The sequence below is a fragment of the Crinia signifera genome, chromosome 4 (assembly GCF_055691185.1).
Source record: "Crinia signifera chromosome 4, ASM5569118v1, whole genome shotgun sequence".
Taxonomy (NCBI): domain Eukaryota; kingdom Metazoa; phylum Chordata; class Amphibia; order Anura; family Myobatrachidae; genus Crinia; species Crinia signifera.
The window spans coordinates 116,900,228-116,926,471 of NC_139220.1; the positions used below are offsets into that span (position 1 = coordinate 116,900,228).

Below are 26,244 nucleotides of genomic sequence, written 5' to 3' on the forward strand. Positions count from 1 at the left end.
ATATAGTCACATACAGATTGAGCCACTGTCATGCTTGCAGGGGCTGGTGGTCCAGTCATTGGAAGGGGGCGTGCACGTACTAGATGCTCATGTGCCTCATTCAGACAGAGCTCCCTCCGACACTTGCCCCCATCTCCCCGCACCCCCCCCCCCCATAAGCGGAGACGGGCAGGGTCCCGCCGTACAGTCACTGACTGACTGGGACTCGCGTGCGTGTGAGATGCTCGCGCATCCCAGGCTAATGGAGTCCCTCTCCGCCAGCGGGGACATTCTGGTGAGCGCCGGCAATGATAGAGAGGGACATCTGTATGACCGCAAACCAAAAGTTGGTTAACAATTAGCTGATCTTATAATTTCCATTATATAATATATATGATTTTCACACATGTGTGCACAAATTGTTTTTCAGATGTGGCATGATTTATATGGAAGCAAAGGACTTAGGATGGGAGCCACTGACGGAGTCCTGGCTGGCTGCAAAACTTCCAGCAATGCTTACTGCTGAGGAAAGCCACACTGTGCAGGTACGACAACGCTCGCCATGTTAAATCTGGAAGGAAAAAAATATTTTCGCATCCAGTCTAAACAATTTCTTGCTTCCTAGCCACGGTCAGCATTTCAGCATATAATAAATAACCCAGGCAGTGGACAGGACATTTTTTTTATTTTAAGACCCTTACAGAAGTAATCATGCTTCTTGTCAGGTGTTCTACAGATAAAGACAAATGCTCTGCATTGCCAGACTGTCTACGCATTTCAACCTAAAACAATGAAATGCCTGATTGCTGGATATTCAGAGAACACCATTTGTCTTGTCATTTGGGCTTGGATGACCAAACTGCAAAATGTAATATTTGCAACTGAAAATCCACAATTTATAAGCCTGTTCTGCTTTAACTTCAGTAATAATGAATATAAATCCAGTTTTATAACGATGAAACAAAATATGTGAGCTAGATGTTCTAAGCTTGAAAAGTGATAAAATGGAGTTCATAAGCCACCAGCCAATCAGCTCCTACCTGCCATGTCACAGGCTCTGTTTGAAAAATGACAGGTAGGAGATGATTGGCTGGTGCGTTATTGCTCTCCGTTTTTTTGTTTTTTTTTCACTTTTCAAGCTTAGTAGATCTGGCCCAGAATATAGTCTCTAAACATATTTTATTTTATATTTTATGTGTCCAAAATATGTCCATATCCAGAAACAATCTATGTAACCTGGAGAATGTAAAAATATCATAACAGAATATTGAGCAGAAATGTTCAAAGATACCCGAAACAAACACACATCTGGCATATTCTTACAACACGTTTCATATGCAATGGCTCACAAATGAAAGGGGATGCTAGAAAACGCGTGTTAGCTAATGTAATAGCCTCCTTTATTTGATTTCCAGCCACTGTTAGCAGAAGCTGATGAAGTGTGCTCCAGAAGTCATGCCATCAATAACTTTGAAGGAAATAACCTTACTAGGTACATAGTCTCATTTAAGAAAAATGCTGTTTCAGTGGCATGACAAATAATAGTATAAAATATTCCACTTTCTTAGCTGTCATTTATCTCACTTATCACAAACACAGGATTATTATAATATAATAGATGTGCAATGATCCCATTACAAACACAGACCAACATACCAGGAGGTTTATCTTATCAGGAAAGATAAGTTATTAGAAGGGGCCTCAGGGTCGTCTTCATAAAGCCAGGAGCTAAAATATAGGAAGTCACAGGAATTGACCTGCAGACATTCTAGCAATTGCTATGATCTCCTTTAGTTTGTTTTGTTATGTGAAATTGGAGCTTTTTCTATTTTAAGCTTGCGGATATTGACTTTAATGGAGAACTTTAAAGTAAAGTGTCACTAAATTAATGCATAAAATGTTTGTGTTTGCAGTACAGTAGCTAAACATGTACTTACTATTATTCTCCTATATTTTAAAGCTGTGTAAGTTTTTTTTTATATTATTATTATTATTATTATTATTATTATTATTATTCATGTACTATTATTATTCTTGTAATATAATTATTCCCCTAACCGTGCAAAAATGGTTGACTTAAATCATCTGATTGTCTAAAGATATATGTCAAACGGTCCAGATATCGGTCCTTATTCACAAGCTGATAGTGTACACTGCTGCTGCCCAGTCAGGAAAGCGTGGGGATGGGGGATAGTTAATGAACAAGGGCCCCCTTGGGTCCCATCCATCAACTCTTCTCCTCTCAGTGGCCCTGGGTATGGTGCCACCTCTGCGTTACCATATTAGTGCTGGTTCTACTGCAGCAGGGATACTGTAGCAACTCCAACCACATTTGAATCAAGCATGTCTTGCAGTGTGTGGGCATTCTCAATGATCTTCCCATATTTCCTACTGTTGATTAACATATATCAAATCACTATGGGGTGTTTAAGAAAATTGGTATCTTACATTTTTTTTAGTGTTTTCTGGTGAGAATGGGGCCCAACTCTTGCCAAAAAATACTGGGATAAATGAGTCTGGGATTTTTAATATGCTGTGTTTTTGGGGATCCCCAAAGGATCTAATTGGTGGATCAGGTCTGCATTGGAAGAACTGGGAATTGAGGCTAAGATGGTCTGCATTAGTTTGTTCATTGCATAGTGATCACGCAAATCAACTACATCCCAATTTTAAAGGGAAATGTGAGGGCATACAAAGAAAAGTGCAAGCTGATGATATAAAATGATAATTGCAGCACAATGAACAATTAAAAAGTTACATAAAACAAATAACGATAAAGCGAAAGAGTGGAAAAACATACATCAGAACTACATCAAAAATATTTTGTTAATTAAGACCACTTGGATAAATAGTATTTAATCTCAAGGTCCATTTGGGTTCCTTAATCAAAATATGCTTATTTCTATCATCTCCCCTTAAAAGCACAGGTACATGATTAATAAAAAATAATTTCAATTCTGCCAATGAGTGATTATAAGCCTTAACGTGTTTGCCAACCAATTGGTCTAACTTTTTGCCTGTTGAGGATAAGTGTATTGCAGATCTATGAGCTGCCATTCTTTCGGAAAACTTAAATGTAATCTGCCCTATGTAGTACTACCAACAAGGGCACAAGGGCATGTTTAAAAGATTTACATGCTACCATAAATCCACAGGTGGTGCATCCACTGCTCTTATAACACCATGGGACCCTTTGGTAGATCTTGCCAATGAAGGGTATACCCCACCCAGTAATATCAGTACGCAATCCCAAAAGCAGGCCGTTTACTCTTTTTTTCAAATATATTAATGACAAATTAAACTTTTAAATGAATTTTTTTTAAATGGTGGCAGCACTAAAGAAGGGTACTTTGTGATGCACAGCGCACCTCTAACCACATCTGATATAACCGCTTATGTTTTTATATCTCATATACATACAGTATGATGAAGAAGATTTCTCATTCGTTGTTGTTAAATATTTTTATATCGCTTTGTGGTCGGAATTTTTTTTTTAAATGTGAGTTGGAGACTGCCACTGTTACGTAATAGTAGTTTGACTTCTCAGTTTCCCTCCAAATTTAATCCATTTAAACTGCTTTCAAAATTACAAAGATTTTGTTCAGTTTCTTATAAATTCTTTTATATATATGTTTTGCTCTCTGTAGCAGGCTAATCCATCCCCTCTACATTGTATCTCTTTGCAAACATGTTAAGCCTCACAGTGTGTTTATATAAGATTGCTTGTAACTTGAGGGTCAATGGAGCCTAAACTGCCTTAAATTTTCTTCTAAAATATAATTGTTGAAGGGATGTTCTATTGCTCATTCACCTCAAAGCTCATTAACTCAGTATTTTTAATTTAATGAATCAATTGATTGCAGCATAACTGTCTCTGCTATCAAAGGGCTTTAGGATCACTCCCAATATTTCACTAAGTTTGACCTATTCACTACCACTAAATAAATCTCGAGAACACAGATTTTTTTTTATATACTCGGACAGAGCTATAAATAATCTGAATAAACTTAAATGCTTATTTAGAGCAACAGGCAGACAGATAGACAAACAGAGGTTCTAATATTGACATATTAGTTATTTTATATTGAATCACAGAATCTAAAGTAATTAGGTCAACATGCACAAGACCAACGTCTTGAAAGTTGACACATATAAAAAAAAAAGGTGACATGGAAATGGATGGCACATAAAAATGTTCAAATCTTCGGTGTCAATTTGCAAATTGGAACACATGAACCACAATTAGTGTGCACTCGTTTGGTGAGCCACCAGGTGCCTTTCTCTGCCATGTTGACCATTTGCATTTATCGACCTATTATTCATGTTGACCTTTTGCATGTTGGTTAGTAGTTGTAAAGCTAATGCATGTCGACCCAAAGCCTTGGTCCCATCCAAGGATTACTATTATAAATATTGCTACAGAATATTCACTTGGTCACCAGGACATAGAAACATATACAGTACATCTTTCCAAATTGTCTTATTTGGAAATGTTCAAGGGCAGATGAAAATACAGGTTGAGTATCCCGTATCCAAAATGCTCGGGACCAGAAGAATTTTGGATAACGGATTATTCCGTATTTCGGAATATTTAAATATTTCAATGATGTATTTTGAAGTATCTTGCATTTATGCTGTATAAAAACATCATACACATGAAATGCACACCAATATATTTTATTTGTTCAAAAAACAAGGTTTCAAAACATGAAACAAAATTTGTGTACTATCTCAGATATTGAATTTGAATGCCAAACAATCATTTTCTTGTACATATATAGTGCCAGTTACATATCAGGTCCTCAGTAGTGCTGTTACAGATGTCCCCAGTAGTGGCAGTTACATATCATTCCCTCAGTAGTGCTGTTACAGATGTTCCCAGTAGTGCCAGTTACATATCATGTCCTCAGTAGTGCTGTTACAGATGTCCCCAGTGAGTTTTTAGCAAAAAAAATAAATTCACTTTCTGGAATGTATGGTTTTCGGAATAATTCGGATAACGGATATTCAGATACGGGATACTCAACCTGTACAGTATGATGGTGATTATGACTATGATAATTGTCACCAGTGCTTTCAGCCTACTTATGATTGGCTGATTGCAAATGTACCACTAATGCTGTATGGTGCTTTTCTTTTTGGTCATGTATTGCACATACAGTATAGTTGTTCTGCACAGAAGATGAAGAGTTGTAGCTAGTTTACAGCTATTGTATGTTTTATTGAGGTGTAATATTAAATACAGCATGGGTGTGTTTGTGATGTATTCCTTATGCAAAACCAGCGGTACTGACCTGCAGGCAATTTTGAGTTGAATGCAAATTTGAATATTCATTTTATTTGAATTGTGGATTTGTTCTTAAATGCATTTTACAATTATTGTAATTGTAGCAATATCACCACCAGCCCCATAATGCTGCATTTGTACGTATGTTATATTGCAAATCACATTTCTCTCTGAGTGTAGCACTGCATTGGAAGCACTTGAATTAAACATCTAAGAATCATTGTTACAAATGTATCATGATAAAGTTGCTGTAACTATACATAAAATAAAATATGAGTTCTTCATTTGCTAGTTTATCATGGATTATAATTGACTTGGCTAGTCATTCACCTATTTACCACCAGCTGGGGACACAGCTTTCTGAAATGCTGCCTACTTCCTTGTAGTGTTCCTCACTATGCAGATGGAATGTAGTATAATTGTTTGAAAATAAGTTGCCATATGGTGGAAAACACAGAAGATTATTATATTAACACTAGTTTTAATATGCTTTACCGTGCTGTTATTGTATCTAAACTTGCTTTGATGTATCATTCAGTAGGAAACAAATTGTATTGCTGGAACCCTGTATTATGTACTTTAGCATATGGTGTTACATAGTTACATAGTTACATAGTAGGTAAGGCTGAAAAAAGACTTGCGTCCATCTAGTTCAACCTGGTATAGATATCCATTGCTGATTTGGTAGGTTCTGGTATTTTACAGACAAATTATATTTCTTATTTGTACCCATGGATGTTTTTCTCCAGTAAATGTCTGTCCAACTTTGCCTTGAACGCATTTAATGAGTGGCAGGTGGGGAGTTTGACTGGGGCGGTACACCTGTCAAACCGTAACGCAGGTGTCCTAAGGCGAGCTCAGGGAGGACAGAAACCTCCCGTGGAGCAGAAGGGCAAAAGTGTTGCTGAATTTGTGTTTGACGTTCAGCTTGTAATCGAATGACTTTTTTGAAGTCTTAACATGTTAATGACAGTGCGGAGACGCACTCTGTGCAATTAGACGGACTAATACTTGCCTTAGGTGGGATTTATAGTACTTTGTTTTATATAACAGGCTTATTTGGATGATTTTGGAAGAGCTAATTTCCAAAATGTTATTATTATCACTTTTAGTAGTAATATACCTTCCAATTTAACAGTAGATGGGAACATTGTTCCTCTGGGAAAATGTGGATCTTAAGCTCTTAGCATTTTATTTATTTTTGAATTTGTTATTGTTCATTTTATATGAAAACGGAATACAATGCTAAATATTATACAACTAGATATTGTAACATTAAAATGTTTTGTAATACAAATACAAACATTTGCTGCATTTAATTGTTTTGTAAACTCTAGAAAGTATAATCTTTTCCAGCTGTGGAAGTTGCAGAGAACAAATAGGTATTGGTTTGAGATTTGCTTCTGAAATGTTGGCATACAGTTAATGGGCAGTTTAAGAAATCAGCACAATTTTTCGAATGGAAATATCACTTAATTCTTGGCCTGGCGCAAGTGAATTCCAGCAATTTCATACATTTATTGTAATTTAGTGCAATTATACAAATTAGTTGATCAAGGTTACAGAATGTAAAAACAGGCACAAATTAACTGTTTCTGAGACTCCAGTTGGGACACATTATAGTAAGGTGGATAGGACAGTCTTCACGTGGCAAGGCAACTCCACAGATTCCAATTTGTTTATACTCCACCAAGAAGCACTCGAAAATGTGGGGACATATGTATTAAGCTGTGGAAAGAGATGGACTGCCAACCAAATATAACATGACAGGAGCTTATTGGCTGGTACTCTAGCACTCTCAAAATCTTAGTATGCCATTAATCCCAAAAGACCACTGTACTAATCTGAGCCAGATTTAGACCTCATTGGGCCCTATTAATAAACGTACTACTACTACTACTACTACAACTACTAGTAGGGTTACCACCTTTCCCCTTTAATTCTGGACACATATTAATTACACAGGTTCTGTGGCTGGCTGACTTCAAGACTCCCTATCACCTGGTTTTAAACTTCCACAGAACCTGTGTAATTAATATGTGTCCGGAATTAAAGGGGAAAGGTGGTAGCCCTAACTACTACTACTACTACTACTACTACTACTAGGCATGATACCGGTTTGGGGCCCGGTCACCCAAGCAATACATAGCATTATATTTTTGTCTCACAGAATTGCTACAGTACCTTGGCAGTCTACCTATAAATGCTCAGTTGGGTGAACATCAGCATTGTGTACAAATCTGAATCAGACTCTGTATCTTTTGGAAATAGACTTAATACCTCTGTCATATTTAAAGTAAACCAATTGCCTACATGCAGTGGATAAAGCCATTTGGTTTGTCCAAATATTTCTCATCCTATCGAATAAAATAATTGAACAATATTGTCACTAGTCCCTAGTATGTCAATAGGCTACATTCTAGAGGTTAATGGTCAGGACCTTGCATTTCTTGGATTGGACAGACTCTGTGTATGTGTATAGATGAGTGTGTAAAGGAGACTGCAAATCCTACTGACAAAGCAATTGAAAACTGTTTTTTCCAAGCCTGGTCTTTAATCTACCGATATTTAGTTTGGTAAACTATGGACACATAGCATTCTTATACTAATCCTTACCCTACTCAACTCTAAACCATAACCTTAGCATAACCCCTAATAATGTAACCTAATCCTATAAACCATAAAACTATCCTAATATTCTGTCACTAATACCTTAACCCAAGTCACAAAACTAACCCTAATACCCCATCTCAAAAATCCTGTCCCAAACTGACCCTAATACAATAGTTTTTTCCACTTAGTACTATAAAGGTAGGTGGGGGCTTTTTCGCATTCCTCCACATGTATAACACATAAGCCTGATCTTAAAGAATGCTTAGGATTAGAAGGTCACTGCAGGGTGGTATCCGCATGGAGCTGTGGTGTGGATACAAAGAGCTGGTGGTGTGGTGGGTTAGTGTTGTAAGGGTATATTCATAGTAATGTGTGTGACTGTGCCTAATCTTATGATGGTGATGGGACATCACTATAGACAACGGGCATGTGCTGACTGGCACAGGGCTTTCATTTGCATTTTCACACTGCAAGCACTGGTTGCCTGGATAATACAGTATAACAGTGCCATTACTGGGATGACAGGATGGTTTCACAAACTGGACACTGATTACCCAATGAAATAACCCTGCAATTAATTTATTATGGCATAAGCATACAGGCCGACAGCACCCCCATAGGATTTATTTTTTATGGTAGAAGAGAAGTGGGCATTCTGCCTTTTACAGATGGAGCACATCTGCACCGGGAATACGCTAGCAGAGAGGCACTCCATCCGATGGGGTCACGTGAGCATCTCACATGCATAGGGGGATATGGGGAGGTGGCCGGGACCAGCGGGGAGCTGCAGTGATTCGGTGCAGAGCTCCGTCGGAACAGGGTGCGAGTGTCTTGTGTGTGCATGCCCCCTTCCGGCGGATATTGGGGACTGGTGGTTGGCAATTCTATCACCAACTGCCAGCTGAATGAGGCAGAGTACATCTGTATTGCAAGTATCTAACATAATAAAAATTGGTAAATGAACCATCACCCTGAACTGATATAGTAATACTGATAATATCATGATGCATATTACAATATACTTGTAATATAAGGCAGATTCTATCTATTCCCCACCTGCCCTAAAAAATAAATATATCATTATGTTTAATAAAGTTTATTGATTGTTTAAACAGTTCCTGTCTGCTGCACTGTGAATCTGTGATTGTCACCCAAATCCCAATTCGTCACTCAGCCGGTCACTGATTGGATGCCAGTTACTGCTGTGTGCTGGTATTGGCAGCTGCTTCTGGGCTGGGGCTGACTGGAGCTTGGCCCTCCCCTCCAATGCACAGTGCAGACAGCAGCACTCTGGGATTGCAGGCCATGATGTCATGTGGTAGTCGTGCAATGTTTTTCTGGAACATATTTCTTTATGGAGCAGCTTACGACACAGGATCTCTGGGGTCTATTTACTAAGTCATGGAAAGAGCGTGCAGAGAAAAAGTATCACCCAATCAGCTTATAACTGTCATATTAAAGGCTGTTTTGGGAAAATGAGATGAGCTGGTTGGATGGTACTCTATCTTTCTCCAAAGCTTAGTAAATAGACACCTTCATCTGTTGTAGGTGTAATTTAGAAGGTAGAAAAAAATGAATAGAGGTGTTGCTTTTCATGTGCAGATAAGCAAACTGGTATTGTTACATAAGGAGCAGACAATAAATAAATGGTGGTGGGGGTGGTCGTGGAGTGATTGATGATAGTGGTAAGCAAAACTAATACATCTAATATGTACATGCAACATCCTAATAGAAAAAACTTAGGGTTTCTCACTGAGAAAAGAATAACCTTCTAGATCTTTCAACCATTGTGAACATTACTTCTGCCTCATGCTCCAGTCTTTCCACCAGTTGTCATAAGCATGACCCCAATCTGAGAGACCCTGGGCCAAATGTAATAGGGTAAGAGTTTCAGAAAGTGAGAGATTTTGGGAGAGTTTAACCATGTTTTTAAAGCGGCAATCACTTACACTGCAAAACCAGGTTGATTTTGCCATGTAATTGATTGCTGCTTTAAAAAAATGGTAAAACTCTCCCAAAATCTCTCACTTTCTGAAACTCTCACCCTATTACATTTGGCCCTGTTTCTTTTAATTGCATGGTGCAACATTCTTATGAGAAGAAAAGCAAGTGGAAAGGTCAAAAGAATACAATATACAGTGCTATTATTACTCATGTAAACCAGTTTGGACAGCTTTACGCCTTCAGGCATATAACTTAATAATAATGATAATATTATATATAATAATAATCATTTTTTGAAAGACCAAAATTATATCATACAATATAAATGAAGCAAGCAAAGATATGTTGCCATATATCGATACATTCAATCATGTTTTGTGCATTAAACAGAAATGAAGACATCATAAATTATGTTTCTGATACATCAACATAATCAATCATATATTGTACATTAAACCTAAATAGAGGAAAGAAAAACAAGGAGAAATTATATCAATATTACAATGTGTGGCAGTCTTACAACAGTTTGGTTATGATATTTTTGAGTGAGAGAGAGAGAGAGCGCAACCTTCCCCAGACATCCCAGATAACCCACATCACTCTTTAACATTAATCATGGGTTCCCCACCACCATCTGAAGGACATACCAATGGGTGTCTTTAATGGAATCATGAATTTTGCAGCTCAAGTCTACATGTAAGAAGCAATATAGAAGCAATATAACTCTCCCAGGTGCCCAGAAATCTATTCACTCTATTGAACTTATCCAGGATCGTCTCAATCCGTTCCATGTTAAAAAACATGGAAGAGCTTTTCTTTAAACATGTTAAGTGTTGGTGGATCAGTACTGATTTACGCCTGTAATATGGTTTTGCATGCCACCGCTGTAATAAATCAAAAGTAATTTAGAGCAACCTCTCGCCACTCTCTGTTCATCCGGAACAATGCCAGACAGTGCCCACTTATCAATCAAGGGGAGAAAATTCCCCAAATATTCCAGTGCAAATTGCGTACTAACAGCCAAAACCTTTGTATGAAGGAACAGCTCCAGAAGTAACAGCTATCACAGAGTGACAGCGAGGGCAGGAGGTTGAGGGTATCATACACGATAAGACCTGTCTGTGGGGAGAAAAATAAGCTTTGAGGAACATTTCTTGGTGTTAAACTGCCGAGAGTAATGATCTCAATAATTTAAGGGATTTAGAGAATTTTTTACATGTTAAATTCGGGCAATACGGGTCCAACCATTCATAACGGAATGCACGTAGTTGTTTTTTGTATTATATTTTATTTATGATGTCTCAAGGGATCCACAGTGCTGTACAAACTGGTTTATATGATTCTAAATATATAAAAAATTGTTTACAAGATTGTTGCCTTATTTCCTTAGGTAATGTGCAAATGGCTGCTTCCAGATTGCTTAGCTTTTGTGGAACAAAATTGTCATTTTGTGATACAGACATCTCCTATGCATCTTACCATGTCAATGCTGAAGATTTATGAATGTTTGCTGTCAAATATAAGGTGAGAAAATAAACTCTATTTTTCATTCATACAAAAATAATAGTTGTTTTAAACCAAAATAAGCATCAAAACCAAACGTGTTTATACTGTACAAAAAAGGTGATATAGAAGAGCATGCAGCAGTCTTTGCGCTGGAACTGTAATGACAGGGGAAACAGATTTTCTGTACATCTAGAATTTTGAAAGGAATAAGAATATATGGTAACCACAAAATACAGGTTATTTCTTTTCTACTCCATAGTGGAGATCAGGAAAAATGACTAAATATTACTAAAATAAAAAGAAAAACATTTTGCTAGGTTTTAAAAAAAGGTATTTTTTATCCTTTTTATATGTAACAAATTGTATTGTAGATTTTAGAATCGTATTTTATTGACATATAGATAACAAAGAAAAAGAAGGTAATCAGAGCCTAATTTAGTAAGAGTCACATATTTTAGGGTGTTTGCAGTAGCTTAGCATATGCGATCCTTACCAATGCAACTGCAGGAGGAGGTACATACTGTACCACCTCCTGCCTGCAGTTGCTATTGCATTAAAATGTGATGCGATCACAGTGTAAGAGGAACAATGCCCCTCTGCGACTGTAGCCTGAGTAAGTCTAACCTTATTTAGGTTGCCTATCACAGGGCCAAGAAAACTGTAGCCCCCCCCCCCATGAATACCTCTGCCTGTCAATCAGGCAGAGGCAATCACATTTTTGCAATGCAATCACAGGACCCGACCATTGGGAAACTGTGCTGCAGATTGCTTCTGCGATCTGAAGTAAATGAGGTTCTAATCAGCTAAGTGAGCATGGATCTCTATTGTGAGGATTCTCAGTGGATTGCGAGGAGAAGGCTGCCTCCCAGACAGAAAGAGAATTGTGAATGAATTGCTAATCACTATTTACTTGTAAATCGATACTCAATTCCCGAAATATCAAAGAGTACTTGTGCTTTCTGTGCAATTGTAATTCTGACTTGTCTGCGACTGAGAATGGGGGGAAGTGTTCATCATTGAAGTCACAGACCCTCCTCAAAAATGTCTAGGCATACCTGTGATTTTTCAAACACACCTAGAAAATGGCAGATTTCCATTCCCATATGCTGGCTTCCTTTTAGTCAAACTGCGGCTCCATTGGATTTACGATCTACTATAAATGCATTTTATTCACTAATCCCCCTCATGCATGCTCAATGCATACGTATGCATGCATGCACAGTCATTCCATAATTTCTCAATTTTGCTTATTCTCTGATTAGCGATCCATGCTGCATTAGCCCCTAAATTCACTGATTACTCTTAAACATCTAGCTTAAATATTTGGTATTTTGATATATACTTAATTTTATAATGTTACACTAAACACCAGAATTTCAATATAGCCATTTAGGATGTGGAGTGGGGCTTGTACTGATGCAATGCACACAGTACTATTTTTAAACTAATTTGCAGCATTCCAATCACTTAAATCAGCAGAAGAACAAAGTTTGGTCATCAAGGTAGAACTCCTCTAGACTTTCTACAAACATTCTTTGTGAAATTACACCTTTCAGCTCTATTTTACTCCCATTTACATTGCTGTTTTGTTACAAATTGTAAATTTAAATAGTAGTTGTGGAACTTTTTTAAAAAGGAAGATAGTTCAAATTATGCTGCAGAGCTGCGGTGAGGTCAGTGGGTGGTCAGTGGAGGTCAGTATACTTGCATAACCTATAGAAATGGCAGGGAGGCTCCAGAAAATTTGTGGGCAAGTATCTTGATTTCCAGTCAGCCCTGCCTGGACACCTCTTGGATGCCCCCAACATAATGCAAGTATGGGCTGGGGAGGCTCTGGCAAGTATCAGAGACATATTTACAGAATTAAATATGAAGCCATGCCTTTTTAACCCACCGGCATTCCAGAGCATTCCGTCTTGGCGCGCCATTCCCTGAGTCAGGGACGCATGATGCATGTGCTTCTTATCGCTAAGAATGGCGCGCGCAAGCATCTCACATGCACACACATCATATTCTGTGGTGTTCCAGCGGGTTGAAAGCGTGGTTCCATCTGTATGTATGAATTGGTGGTAAGTTTTGGCTATAAAACTGATTTAACCCCTTACCGCCGCAGCCTGTTTTTGCCTTCCTGACAGAGCCCTTTTTTTCAAATCTGACATGTATCACTTAAGTGGGGATAACTTTTTTTTGCTTTTACTTATCCCAGTGATTTTGACACATTGTACTTCAAGTTAGTGGTAAATTTTGGTCGATACAGTCTGTGTTTTTTTGTGAAAAATACCAAAATGTCGTAAAAAATTGAAAATTTAGCAATTTGCAAAATGTTAAATTTTCTGCTTGTGAGACAAATAATCATACCACTCAAAATAGTTAAGAACTAACAAAGACCATATGTCTACTTTATGTTGCCATCATTATTTCAACCTCCTTTTAATTTTTTTGGACACTAGGAGGGTTAAAATATGAATAGCAAATTCTCAAATTTTCAAGAAAATTTCAAACACTGATTTTTTTAGGGACCAGTTCAGTTCTGATGTGACTTTGAGGGACTTGTATGTGAGACACCCCCATAAATGATGCCATTTCAAAAACTGCACCCCTCACAGTATTCAAAACAGCATTTTGGAAGTTTGTTAACCCTTTAGGTGTTTCACAGGAATTAAAACAAAGTGTAGGTGAAATTTCAAAATTTAATTTTTTTTGCAGATTTTCAATTTTAATACATTTTTCTAAGGAACACAGTAGATTTTACTAGAGAAATGTAACTAAAAATTGATTCCCCCAATTCTTTTGTTTTCATAAATATCCTATATGTGGCCCTAGTGTGCACGTTGACCAAACCACAGGCTTCATAATAGAAGGAGCACCTACTTGATTTTGGAGCCTCCTTTTTATGAGATTATTTTTTAGGCACCATGTAGGTTTCTAGGCACCATAAGATGCTAAAAGTTAGGAACCCCCCCACAAGTGACCCCATTTTGCAAACTACACCCCTCAGGGAATTCATCTAGGGGTATAATGTACATTTCAAACCCCCAGGGGTTTCACCAATTGTGGTACAACTGGGCTGTGAAAATGAAAAATTACATTTTTTTACACAAAAATGCAGTTCTGGCTCAAAATTTTTCATTTTCACAAGGAATGAAGGAGACAAAGCACCCCAAAATCTGTGCCCCAATTTCTCCCGAGTACGGCAATGCCTCATATGTGACCAAAAAATACCATTTGGGTGCATGGCAGGACTCAGAAGGGAAGGAGTGATTTTTGGATTTTGCAGCACAGATTCTGGTGGAATGAATGGTGGGTGCTATGTTGCATTAGCAAGACCCCCGAAGCACCAATACAGTGGAACTCCACCACAAGTGACCCCATTTTGCAAACTACTCCCCTCAGGGAATTCATCTAGGGGTATAGTGTACATTTCAAACCCCCAGGGGTTTCACCAATTTTGGTACAACTGGGCTGTGAAAATGAAAAATTAAATTTTTTTACACAAAAATGCAGTTCTGGCTCAAAATTTTTCATTTTCACAAGGAATGAAGGAGACAAAGCACCCCAAAATCTGTGCCCCAATTTCTCCCGAGTACGGCAATGCCTCATATGTGACCAAAAAATACCATTTGGGTGCATGGCAGGACTCAGAAGGGAAGGAGTGATTTTTGGATTTTGCAGCACAGATTCTGGTGGAATGAATGGTGGGTGCTATGTCGCATTAGCAAGACCCCCGAAGCACCAATACAGTGGAACCCCCCCACAAGTGACCCCATTTTGCAAACTACACCCCTCAGGGAATTCATCTAGGGGTATAGTGTACATTTCAAACCCCCAGGGGTTTCACCAATTGTGGTACAACTGGGCTGTGAAAATGAAAAATTACAATTTTTTTACACAAAAATGCAGTTCGGGCTCAAAATTTTTCATTTTCACAAGGAATGAAGGAGACAAAGCACCCCAAAATCTGTGCCCAAATTTCTCCCGAGTACGGCAATGCCTCATATGTGACCAAAAATGGCAGGACTCAGAAGGGAAGGAGTGATATTTGGATTTTGCAGCACACATTCTGGTGGAATGAATGGTGGGTGCTATGTCGCATTAGCAAGACCCCCGAAGCACCAATACAGTGGAACCCCCCCACAAGTGACCCCATTTTGCAAACTACACCCCTCAGGGAATTCATCTAGGGGTATAGTGTACATTTCAAACCCCCAGGGGTTTCACCAATTGTGGTACAACTGGGCTGTGAAAATGAAAAATTACATTTTTTTTACACAAAAATGCAGTTCGGGCTCAAAATTTTTCATTTTCACAAGGAATGAAGGAGACAAAGCACCCCAAAATCTGTGCCCCAATTTCTCCCGAGTACGGCAATGCCTCATATGTGACCAAAAATGGCAGGACTCAGAAGGGAAGGAGTGATTTTTGGATTTTGCAGCTCAGATTCTGGTGGAATGAATGGTGGGTGCTATGTGGCATTAGCAAGACCCCCGAAACACGGTGAAATGATGAACCTAATAATCCATAGATGTGTGGTATATTTTAAAACACTCCTTTATACATAGGCCGGGTTTGTCGGGGCAAGTTTCACAGTGGAAAATAGTATCCTTTCTTATTCCCTTTTTATAGCAAACTTTGCACCTTTTTTGTGTCCTGCCCTTTTTTGCAGTGGAGGGGATTTCGTTAGGAAAATGCTGCCCTGGTACAATACGGGGGCCAGTACTAGAAGTACTGGGGCCCTCTGCCTGCTGGTTCCCAAATATTAGGCCCTTTATGACTTCCTCTTGAAAGTGCATAAATGTCCCCCTCTGGCTGGTAGAACGGAATAGCACGTAAGCGTTATACAGTGCCATCTGGATGATATACACGGCCAGCTTCTTGTACCAGATTTTTGTTTTCCGCAGGGCACTGTACGGCTTCAGTACCTGATCTGAAAGATCCACTCCGCCCATGTACTTATTGTAATCCAGGATACAATTAGGTTTTGAGGTGTGGGTACTGGTACCTCGTACAGGGACGGAGGTGTTACTGTCTCCATGAATTGTTGTCAGTATAAGGACATCCCTCTTGTCCTTATATTTGACCAACAACATATTTTCGGTGGATTGTGCCCTGCTTTCACCCCTTCTCAGTACTTGGGCAATGTGCGTTTTTGGGAGGCCTCTTTGGTTCTTGCGCAAAGTACCGCAAGCTGCTGTACCTCTTGAACCAAGGGCCTTAAACAGGGGGATGCTAGTGTAAAAGTTATCCACATAGAGGTGATAACCTTTATCCAGGAAGGGGTGCACTAAATCCCAGACAATTTTTCCACTAACACCTACGAGGGAGGGGGGGCATTCTGGCGGTTCAATTCTTGAATCCTTCCCTTCATATACCCTAAACCTGTGGGTGTACCCTGAGGTGCTTTCATACAGTTTATACATTTTTATGCCATACCTTGCCCTCTTACTGGGAAGGTACTGGCGGAATTTAACCCTTCCTTTAAAATGTATAAGGGACTCGTCGATACAAATAAATTTTTCAGGGATGTACATCTCTGCAAATTTGGCACTGAAATGATCAATGACCGGCCTGACTTTGAATAGCCGGTCAAAGGTAGGATCATCTCTGGGTGGGCACTGTGCATTATCGGTGTAATGTAAAAATTTAAGGATTGTCTCAAAACGAGTCCGAGTCATGGCCATACGATGAAGTGGGGTGCTGTACAGAACATCTGTACTCCAATATTGCCTAATTTCTGGCTTTTTTACTATGCCCATATGTAACACCAGACCCCAAAACGTCATCATCTCTACTGCATCTACAGGGGTCCACCTAGCAAATGATGACGTGGGGTTTTGAGCAATAAACTGCTGGGCATATAAATTACTTTGGTCCACCATTAAATTTATAAAATCATCAGGGAAAAATAATTTGAAAAAGTAAATTTCTCTGAGACCTGTTGAATCAAATTGGATTCCTGGGATGGCCAAAAACTCAGGAACCTGGGGCTCAAAATTGTCTGGTGGTGGGGTCCATACGGGATCAATCATTTGGGGGGGTGGTCTCAGCTGCTCTACGGGGGCGTCTTTGAGGGGGTCCCTCATCACTAGAGGAGGAAGATGAGGTTAAGACGAATCCTTCAAATTCCCCGCTTGCATCGCTGGCTGTGTCAGAGTCAGAGGCAAGCATGGCATATGCCTCCTCCGCTGAATACATTCTTTTGGATGACATTTGGGATGACATTTGGGATGCCATTTTTATTTTTGTGTTTCTGTAAGTGTAATGTTTCAACACGTGTATAGTGTAGGGGGGGTACAAACTTTATTTCAACACGGGGGTATGTAGTGTGTAGTGTGTATGTAGTGCAGAAAAAAAATACTTTATACAGGAATTTGATCCCAATAAAAAAAAAAAAAATTAGATCAACCCTGTGGCAAAAATGCTGATCTGTGATGTACGTCACTCAGCAACTTCAAGGCAGCTTTTGGTACAACCTTGAAGGGGTTAAAAAAAAAAGGTCCTGCGCCAAAAATTGAGCACAGATGTTGGTCAGTAACGTCCGTCACTGAACAGCGCTCAAAGGCAACAGGAATTTGATCCAAAAAAAAAATAGATCAACCCTGTGCCGAAAATGCTGATCAGTGATGTACGTCACTGATCAGCGCTCAGCGGCCACAGGACACCCACAAAAGCAACATGGGTGTAAAAACAATTTAAAAAAAATAAACCACAGCACTCTCCAAAAAAAAAACAATTTAAAAAAACTGCAGAAAAAAAATTATATCAACCCTGTGACAAAAATGCTGTTCAGTGATGTACGTCACTGATCAGCGCTCAGCGGCCACAGGACACCCACAAAAGCAACGTGGGTGTAAAAACAAAACCCCACTGCTCTCTCCAAAAAAAATAACTGCAGATCAGTGATGCAGTGATGCAACACTGATTAGCAGTGAGGGGCAGCAGGCACACAACTGTGGGTGCAACCTGACAGGGTATATATATAAATAAAAAAAAACCCTGCACCCACAAAAAGTTGCTGATCAGTTAATTTATACTGATCAGCACAAAAGGGGGGGCAGCAGGGGGGGCAGCAGTCAGTTGCACAGGCAGCACAACCTTTGGTGCAACTGACAGGTATATATATAAAAAAAAAACCTGCACCCCCAAAAAGTTGCTGATCAGCACAGATATACTGATCAGCACAAAAGGGGGGGCAGCAGACACAAAATCTAGCACTCTCTATCACTCTCTATCACTATCTCTCACTATTTCTCACTATCTCTCACTATCTCTCACTATCTCTCACTCTATGACACTGCAGCAGCAGCACACAGGAAGTCACAAGATCCAGGAAGCATCCAGCTGCTGGCAGCACGCTACCAGCGGTGATCAGGTAAGTATCAGGCAAGGATCAGGTCAGTATATCACGACAGATTGGCACGGTGACCGCTCTGCACGCAATTCCAGACCGGAATGGCGTCTGCAGCGCAGTCACCGTTAGTTTAAATCACGCGCCATGGCTGTGATTGGTCCGTCGGTCCGACGGACCAATCACAGCCTTGGGGGCAGGTGGGCTGAGGTGTGGTCATCACCGGTGACCCCCTCACACCCCCTCACACCCGGCGGTGATTGATCCCTGTGTTACCGAGCGTCTGATTCGCCGGTAACTCAGGAAAACGCTGCGATTGGCTGTTCACATTGAACAGCCAATCGCAGCGATCACCGATGGGGGGGAGGCATCGCCACCCCCCCTGGGCATGCTGGGACATGTCTGCTGTCAGGGACAGCAGACATGTTTAAACTGTCACAGCGTCTATAAACGCGGTGACAGTTTAAAGTCATGACATATATACGTCAAATGTCGGGAAGGGGTTAAACAATACAATAACTTGATAGTAGAATAGTTAAAGCATATGATATTTCTACGTTATAAAATTTGGTACTTATGTATTATCACGGCGCCCGGTTGGATTGATTGTATGCCTTAACTTAAGGCATAAAATCCTATGCGATGGACGCGATTTTTGCGGTAAAATCGCGTTGATCGCATCGCATGTGACCAAATCGCGCATGCGATGCGATCGACGCAATCAACGCGATTTCCCCATAGGAATCAATGGTAAATGGTTCCAAATGGTCCCTGACATCCGATTGCACTTTAGGGGCAATGTTAAATGCCCCCCAGGGCCCCCCCATTAGGTGTATTAGCCCAAATGCCCCCTCATTGTTAATGCCACCCCACCATCAACGCCAACCCGAAGAGTGGCGAGCGTAGCGAGCCAGCAAGGGGCGGCGGTATGCTTCCTCCGACCTTTTCATACCCCCACTATCCACGTCGGCGTGGAGTTGATTTTATATAGTGTGGCGAGCACAACGAGCCACCGAGCCAGAAGCGTGGCGAGCCCCGCAAAGGGACGAGGAATACCAGCCCGAAGCGTGGCAAGCGCAGTGAGCCCCGCGAGGGGACGCAAAATACATGTTAAGTAAACTGCGGCCGCTCGCTGCGCTTCGGGCTCGTATTCCGTGTCCCCTCGTGGGGCTCGCCACGCTTCGGGCTCGGTGGCTCGCTGCGCTCGCCACACTATATATAATCAACTCCAAGCTGACGTGGATAGTGGGGGTATGAAAAGGTCGGAGGACGCGTACTGCCGCTCCTTGCAGGCTCGCTGCGCTCGCCACTCTTCGGGTTGGCATTGATGGTGGGGTGGCGTTAATAAAGAGGGGGCATACACCTAATGGGGAGGGCCTGGAGGGCATTTAACATTGCCCCTAATGTGAAATGGGGTGTCAGGGAACATTTGGAACCATTTAACATTGATTCCTATGGAAAAATTGCGTCGGTCGCATCGCATGCGATGCGATCGACGCGATTTTTCCGACCTGATGGAAAAATCGGGCCCCGTGATAATACATAAGTACCTAAAATTCTTCTTTTTATTATTGTAATCATTTTATAGTCAAACTCTGTAGTATTGTACAGTATGATAGATGAGGCTCTGCCAATCTATGTTTTAACATTATCACCATGGTCAAAATTCTAACTGTTGCCAAAGTACTTAGGGTGCCCGCAACCTTTTTTTTAATATTGCAGTAGATATATGCATATCTGCCTCAGGCAGAGGAGAAAATCCAGACCAGCTAATTTTCCAAGAAACTGTCTGGTCTATTATCATGACACATAGGTTTACTCATCTGATGCCTACAGATGAAGTCACCTTCGTTCCTCCCACAGGCACTCCATATCTTTCCGTTTTGGCATGCCATTCGCTGAGAATGGGATGCGCATGCATTTGAGATGCTTGCACGCCCCATTCGCAGCAATGGGAAATGCATGCGCGTGGGACCCCTCACGTGTCCCGCTCTTGATGAATAGCACACTGAGACGGAAAGACATGGTGCGCCTGCTGGATAAACAAAGGTGGCTCCGTCTATTATTCTAATGGAAAAATCCCAGAGGCATAGAAAGCAGTGCTAAACAATTGTGAATAAACACTTATTTTTAATTAAAATACAAACAAATCACATGAATACATAATGGCACAACAATATTAAATGAAGGGGTCTGAGGTAGATGCCGCATCAGTGTGCGATGGGTCTGGGGACAATATTAGCCACTTTGTCCAGGTTTTATAGGAGGAATAAGGGGTATCTCCGGAGGTATTTAAAGATAATTACCAGGCTGGTCGCCACAAGTTGGATGGATGTCCTGGGATGGTGACAATCCAGGTGCAGTTCCTAGTGAATATTAAGCAAGCAGCTTTACTGGTTATTGCAGTTCCTCTAACAAAGAAAAGTCCACCTTTCAATTGCATGTGATCCTCCTTGTATTGTGGAATAGTTGATAGGCTTGTCCCCAGGGTGCTCTCCTCAGATCCAATAAAAACACTAGCGCGCAGCTTTATCAAAGCAGCTATCTATAGCAGGGAAATGCATTAGTGTTTTTATTGGATATATAACTTTGGTTATTTCTTCTGTCTGTCTATTGTTCAACATTTACATTTTAAACAACTTTGTTTCTACAGTTTTGCTCTACAGTAAAACAATAAACTACTGCTAAATCTGATTATTATTGAGCCTCACTCACTGTCATACCTTGTGATGTGTAGACATATACACAAAAGCTTAAAGGATCCCAACTGGGCTAAAATAAACTAACTTTTATATGAATGATACCCATGCTGTTTCATATGAAAATGTTATTGTGTCACGATCATTCATCACCACCGCCGACGGGCGTGTTACAACCTCCAACATGGCTTGCCTTGCGCTGGATGGAAGTCTGATGCCATGTTGGAGGTTGGTGATCACAGCAGGGGCCTAGTTGCGCCAGCTTGCATGTATAGAGTGATTGGGTTTCTGGTAGGTGCAAGGAAGGCTCGTGCAACCATATTGGATATGGGAAAATGTACCATTGGCCAGTCTGCACTAACTCCTTGTACTTCCTGACTCTCAGCCTATGGGAGTATTTAGTCTGGCCTCTCTAACCAGAGAGCTGTCAGTCCAAAGAGTCTTTTGATGCATGCACTACCTGGAGGCTGCCGATTCTCTTAAGCCTATGCTGGTTACTCTGCTCAGCCTGCCACAGCTTTTCATCTGAGTTCCTTTCCTGCAACACCTGCTCATGATTTCATAACTACATTTGGTGTTTAACTCCATGTGCACAAGTGGACGATCCAGTGCTGCCTCTGTCCTTTTTGGCTCCTCCCCCTGCTTCTATTTCAAGTCATCATGATTCAGTCACAGTATTACTTTTCTTCCAAAGTCAAAGCATTCAGAGACTGTTATTTTTTATCTTAAAGTTATAGTATCATTGCTTCTTGAAGTTAAAGTATTACAGAGACTATTATGATTGAAGTTCTATTCAAAGTCAAAGTATTATGATTAAAGTATTATTCAAGTTATTCTTCAAGTCAAAGTATTACAGAGACTATTATCCTTAAAGTCCTATTCAAGTTATTCTATTTCAAGTCAAATGAATGTTTCTAGTTTTTATTACCTCTTGTTGTGTTATTCTCAGTTCTGAAGTTAAGGCTGATCATTATTTTCAGAGTTCTTGCATTGTATATTTCTAAGTTGGCTTGTATCCTTATGGACAAGAATTATATAGAACCTGCAAGCTTTAACCCTAAGTCGTCTGCACGTGGAGCTTTCCTCCAAGCTCCAATCCTTGGCCCCTAGAGGAGAAGGAGAAGTGCAGTGGAGGAGGTGGATGGTGGAAGGGGAAGGCGGATGGAGGATGGGAGAGTGTAGAGGAGGTGGACAGAGTGCAGAGGAGGAATGCTGAGTGTCCCAGCGGCTACCCCCCTAGGACAGGCGATGGCATCAGTTACGGCCCTGGCAATAACCGCCAGTGGAGGCGGGAGCCTGTCTGCCCCACCCGATGCTCCAGCTCCAGGTGAACCTAAGGGAGGACATATTGCTACACTATCAGGGGGCAGCCAAGAGATGGCCCAACTCTGGCTTTACAGACTCTCTCACTCCCCATCCCGGTCTCACTGTTTCTCCTCTGGCCTCACTGACTCCCCCCCTCCCTGCCACCACTCCACCACCAACCATGCTTGCTCTCCCTCCAGCTGCAGCTCCAGCCAGGTCCTCTGGCATGCTTGTCCTCCCCAAAACCCCCTTAGCAGGACAGCCTCAGGATCCATCCAAGTTGACTCCTGTAGTGTGCGGAAGGGGAGATGGCTTGTTAAGCCCCTCCACAGCTGCCCTGTGAGTACCAAGATCAAGATGGCACCGCTGATGGATGCCTAGGATCTGTGCAGCTAGCCAAATATGTACCCCATGTCACCCCTGTTGTGTTGTTTATCTGTACTGTTCTACTGCTACCTTTCTGGATGTTGCAATCACCAAGTGGTGCTGCTGAATTGCTGCCTGGGTACTGTACAGCTCAGTAAATATGTCCCCCATGTCCGTGTCCCTCGTCAGGATATGTTTAATGTATATCTGTATGTTTGATATATATGTGTACTGTCACTGTTTCACTTGTTCCTACCACAGCAATCCAAATCTATTTCCTAGTATACACAAGTATAGAAAGTCCATTTCTCCTGCTACACCACCGATTCCATCAAACACTACATTTGTGACATATTGACATAAAGATTTTGGAAATAATAACATGTGATTAACATTGTATTGCATTGTGTGGTTATATATATTTATATCTTTTTTTATCAATTTAGCTCTGTCAAATCTGGAACTGAAAATGAAGAAGTAGTACTTGAAATTTCAGATGATACAAGTTTCCAAACATACTCTACAAATATTAAGAAAACCACGGATGAGACCAGGAATATAATTGTAGCATATGGCTTGTTTGCTATCATTTGGTCTGTTGGTGGAGTTCTACAATATGATTCAAAACAAAGGTGAGTGTTATAGAAAAAAAATGTGGTTATTTCAATATATAAAAATATGATCTTTGTAGCACCTTATAAATATACAAAACTGTACGTGTATTGGATATATCCTTAATGGTATGCGAAAACCCACTTTGAGCAGTTTTCATGGTGGTACCCCAAAATGCCTTTCCTGCACAAGTAATATGTTGCATCACGTCTTACCCTCACTTGTCTTCTGCTTTTAATTTACAAACTTTTATTTGAATCCCAATATGCAGTACTTCTTCTTTCATTATATTTTAAATTAACGTTTCCTTTGTTACTGTACTTTGTATATTTTACAAAAGTAAAAAAAGTATGCCATACAAACTGAGGGGTATTTATTGAAGCTTATAGAAAGATAAAATTGTGAGAGATAATGTACTAGACCAGGCATGTCCAAACTGCGCCCCTCCAGATGTGCTAAAACTACACATCCCAGCATGCCTTGCCACAATTTGGCTATTAGGGAATGCTAGAATGATGGCAATGCATGCTGGGATGTGTAGTTTTAGCACATCTGGAGGGCCGCAGGTTGGACATGCCTGTACTAGACAATTAACAATCCAAAAATATACTCGAACACTACCTTAATGGACTCCCAAAAACCCTAGTGTGTAAGTACATGCATGTATATATATTTAGGTGGCTCTTATGTGCCGTCAAATTCCAAATGTGCCCATACACATCACACAGCACAGAAAGCCTGAGCAGCCCATGCTAGCAGTTGGGTGGCTCCCCTATTTGAATTTAACACTGCAATGCAGCACCACATTAGGAGCCCCCACTGATGTCAACTAGTGTGATGTTTGACCTTTTCACCACGTTCTTCTAATGCTTGTTAACCAATAGTGGTTGACATTGAGGGGGAAATTTACTAAGATGTGTATTCTACTTCACATGTGATGTTGCTATGGGCAACCAATCAGAATCTACTTCTTATTTATTTAGCACCCTCTAGAAGATAGTAGACAGGATCTGATTGGTTGCCTATAGCAACATCACATGTGAAGTAGAATACACATCTTAGTAAATTTCCCCCTGATTGTCAACCTTATTTCTGTCAAACTAAAGACCAGATACCAATTTAAATACCAAAACTGGCACTATGCTTCAGAGATGCCCAGACTAAGTTGTACTTTATGATGGTGGAGAGAGCGGTTGAAAGAGCGAAAGTACAATAGTCAGCATTAACTCTTGCCAAACTGCCTAGAATTAAGTTTCTGCAATGCAGCAAGTGCATGGGTGTTGGGATTCTGACTATATGGCATGTGATTACTTGGAGAACTCAGATTACAGATCCAGATTTTCTAATGCATAGGAAAATTAAAGGCAGCTGGGAATGCACTCTTATTCTCTATGCTGGATATATTTCCTACTTTACAGTGGTATATATCCTTATTCTATACATATGAATATATGCACTGTACGACTACTGTTTTTGCTAGAAACAATGATCAATACTTACTGTAGTCTTCAGAATAATCCAAAAGGAATCAAAAGTGAAAATTTAAAATGGCTTTGACACATGATCAATCGATATTAGAAATCACAGTACTCTTTATGCTTTTAATTAAACATATAGTTAAACTGCTGGCAGCATTATTGCTTAAATGTGGATAACAAAAGATAACTAGTAAATCTACTACAAAATACATAATTTACAAGTTATAGGACAAGCAATTTGCAAAAAAGACGTCCTTTTAATACTAGACAAATGGACTAAATGTGAGTATGAGTCAAAAATGAAGGTTTAAGAACAAAACAAGAGTCATTTTTTACCATTAATTTTGTAGCTGCTAGTGGCTAGGATGTCAGGAGACTGACAAAATGACTTTAAAAAATAAATCACACACAGGAGTCTTTTACTTGGTCTCCATTGAGGCCAAACTTTGTGGCAAGTCTTTCATCAAAAACCTTTACAAGTTCAAGTAATGGCTCATTTTAGTGCTCAAAGTAGAAAGTTATGACATCTGAAAGATTGTGCCCATCAGCAAGCCCACAAAACATTCAGCACTTCCTCAATTTATCACTTAAAAATATTGAGGTGTTGTAGGTCATAAAGTGCAAAGCCGGAGTGTTAGAGCATTTTAGCACATCATAATGTGCTTGATGTACAGCAAGAAATTGTTGTGAATTCCTATTAGCGTCCTAATTTAACTTCTGTTGTGTCTGCTCTTTAAAAGTGCTCTTGCTGGTTAGTTTTGGAGGTAGTGTGCAAACTGTGAAACACGCAGATATTGTTAAATAATTTGCTTAAGCTGATTTGAACTTGAATATGTATTAAAATATATCCATGAAAAACAGAATTTAAATTCAAATCTTATTACTGAGCATCATCGCATGATAAGGTGACATTGTCAATGGCTTTTGTATCGTTCTAAATGGTAAGTTTGTTCACATAATATTTACTTAAGAAATTCAATGTTTCAATTAACTTACTTAATTTGAGGAATGAATGAAGCTATGTCCCATTTAATGTTTACAGAGACCAGAAGAAAACCTGTTAATTAACTGAAATGAGATAGTGTACCTTTCCGTGAAGGACATTTCTGT

General features: G+C 40.1%; 1 protein-coding gene across 1 annotated transcript in view; it reads left to right on the forward strand.

The window, feature by feature from the left end:
- The window catches only part of LOC146074345 (dynein axonemal heavy chain 3-like), a 1,013,923-nt gene that overhangs the window by 559,291 nt on the left and 428,388 nt on the right, over positions 1–26,244 (forward strand). The window contains 3 exon segments of the mRNA XM_083182299.1: positions 410–524; positions 11,214–11,347; positions 23,491–23,676. Of these exon segments, the coding sequence (XP_083038425.1) occupies positions 410–524; positions 11,214–11,347; positions 23,491–23,676 (435 nt within the window).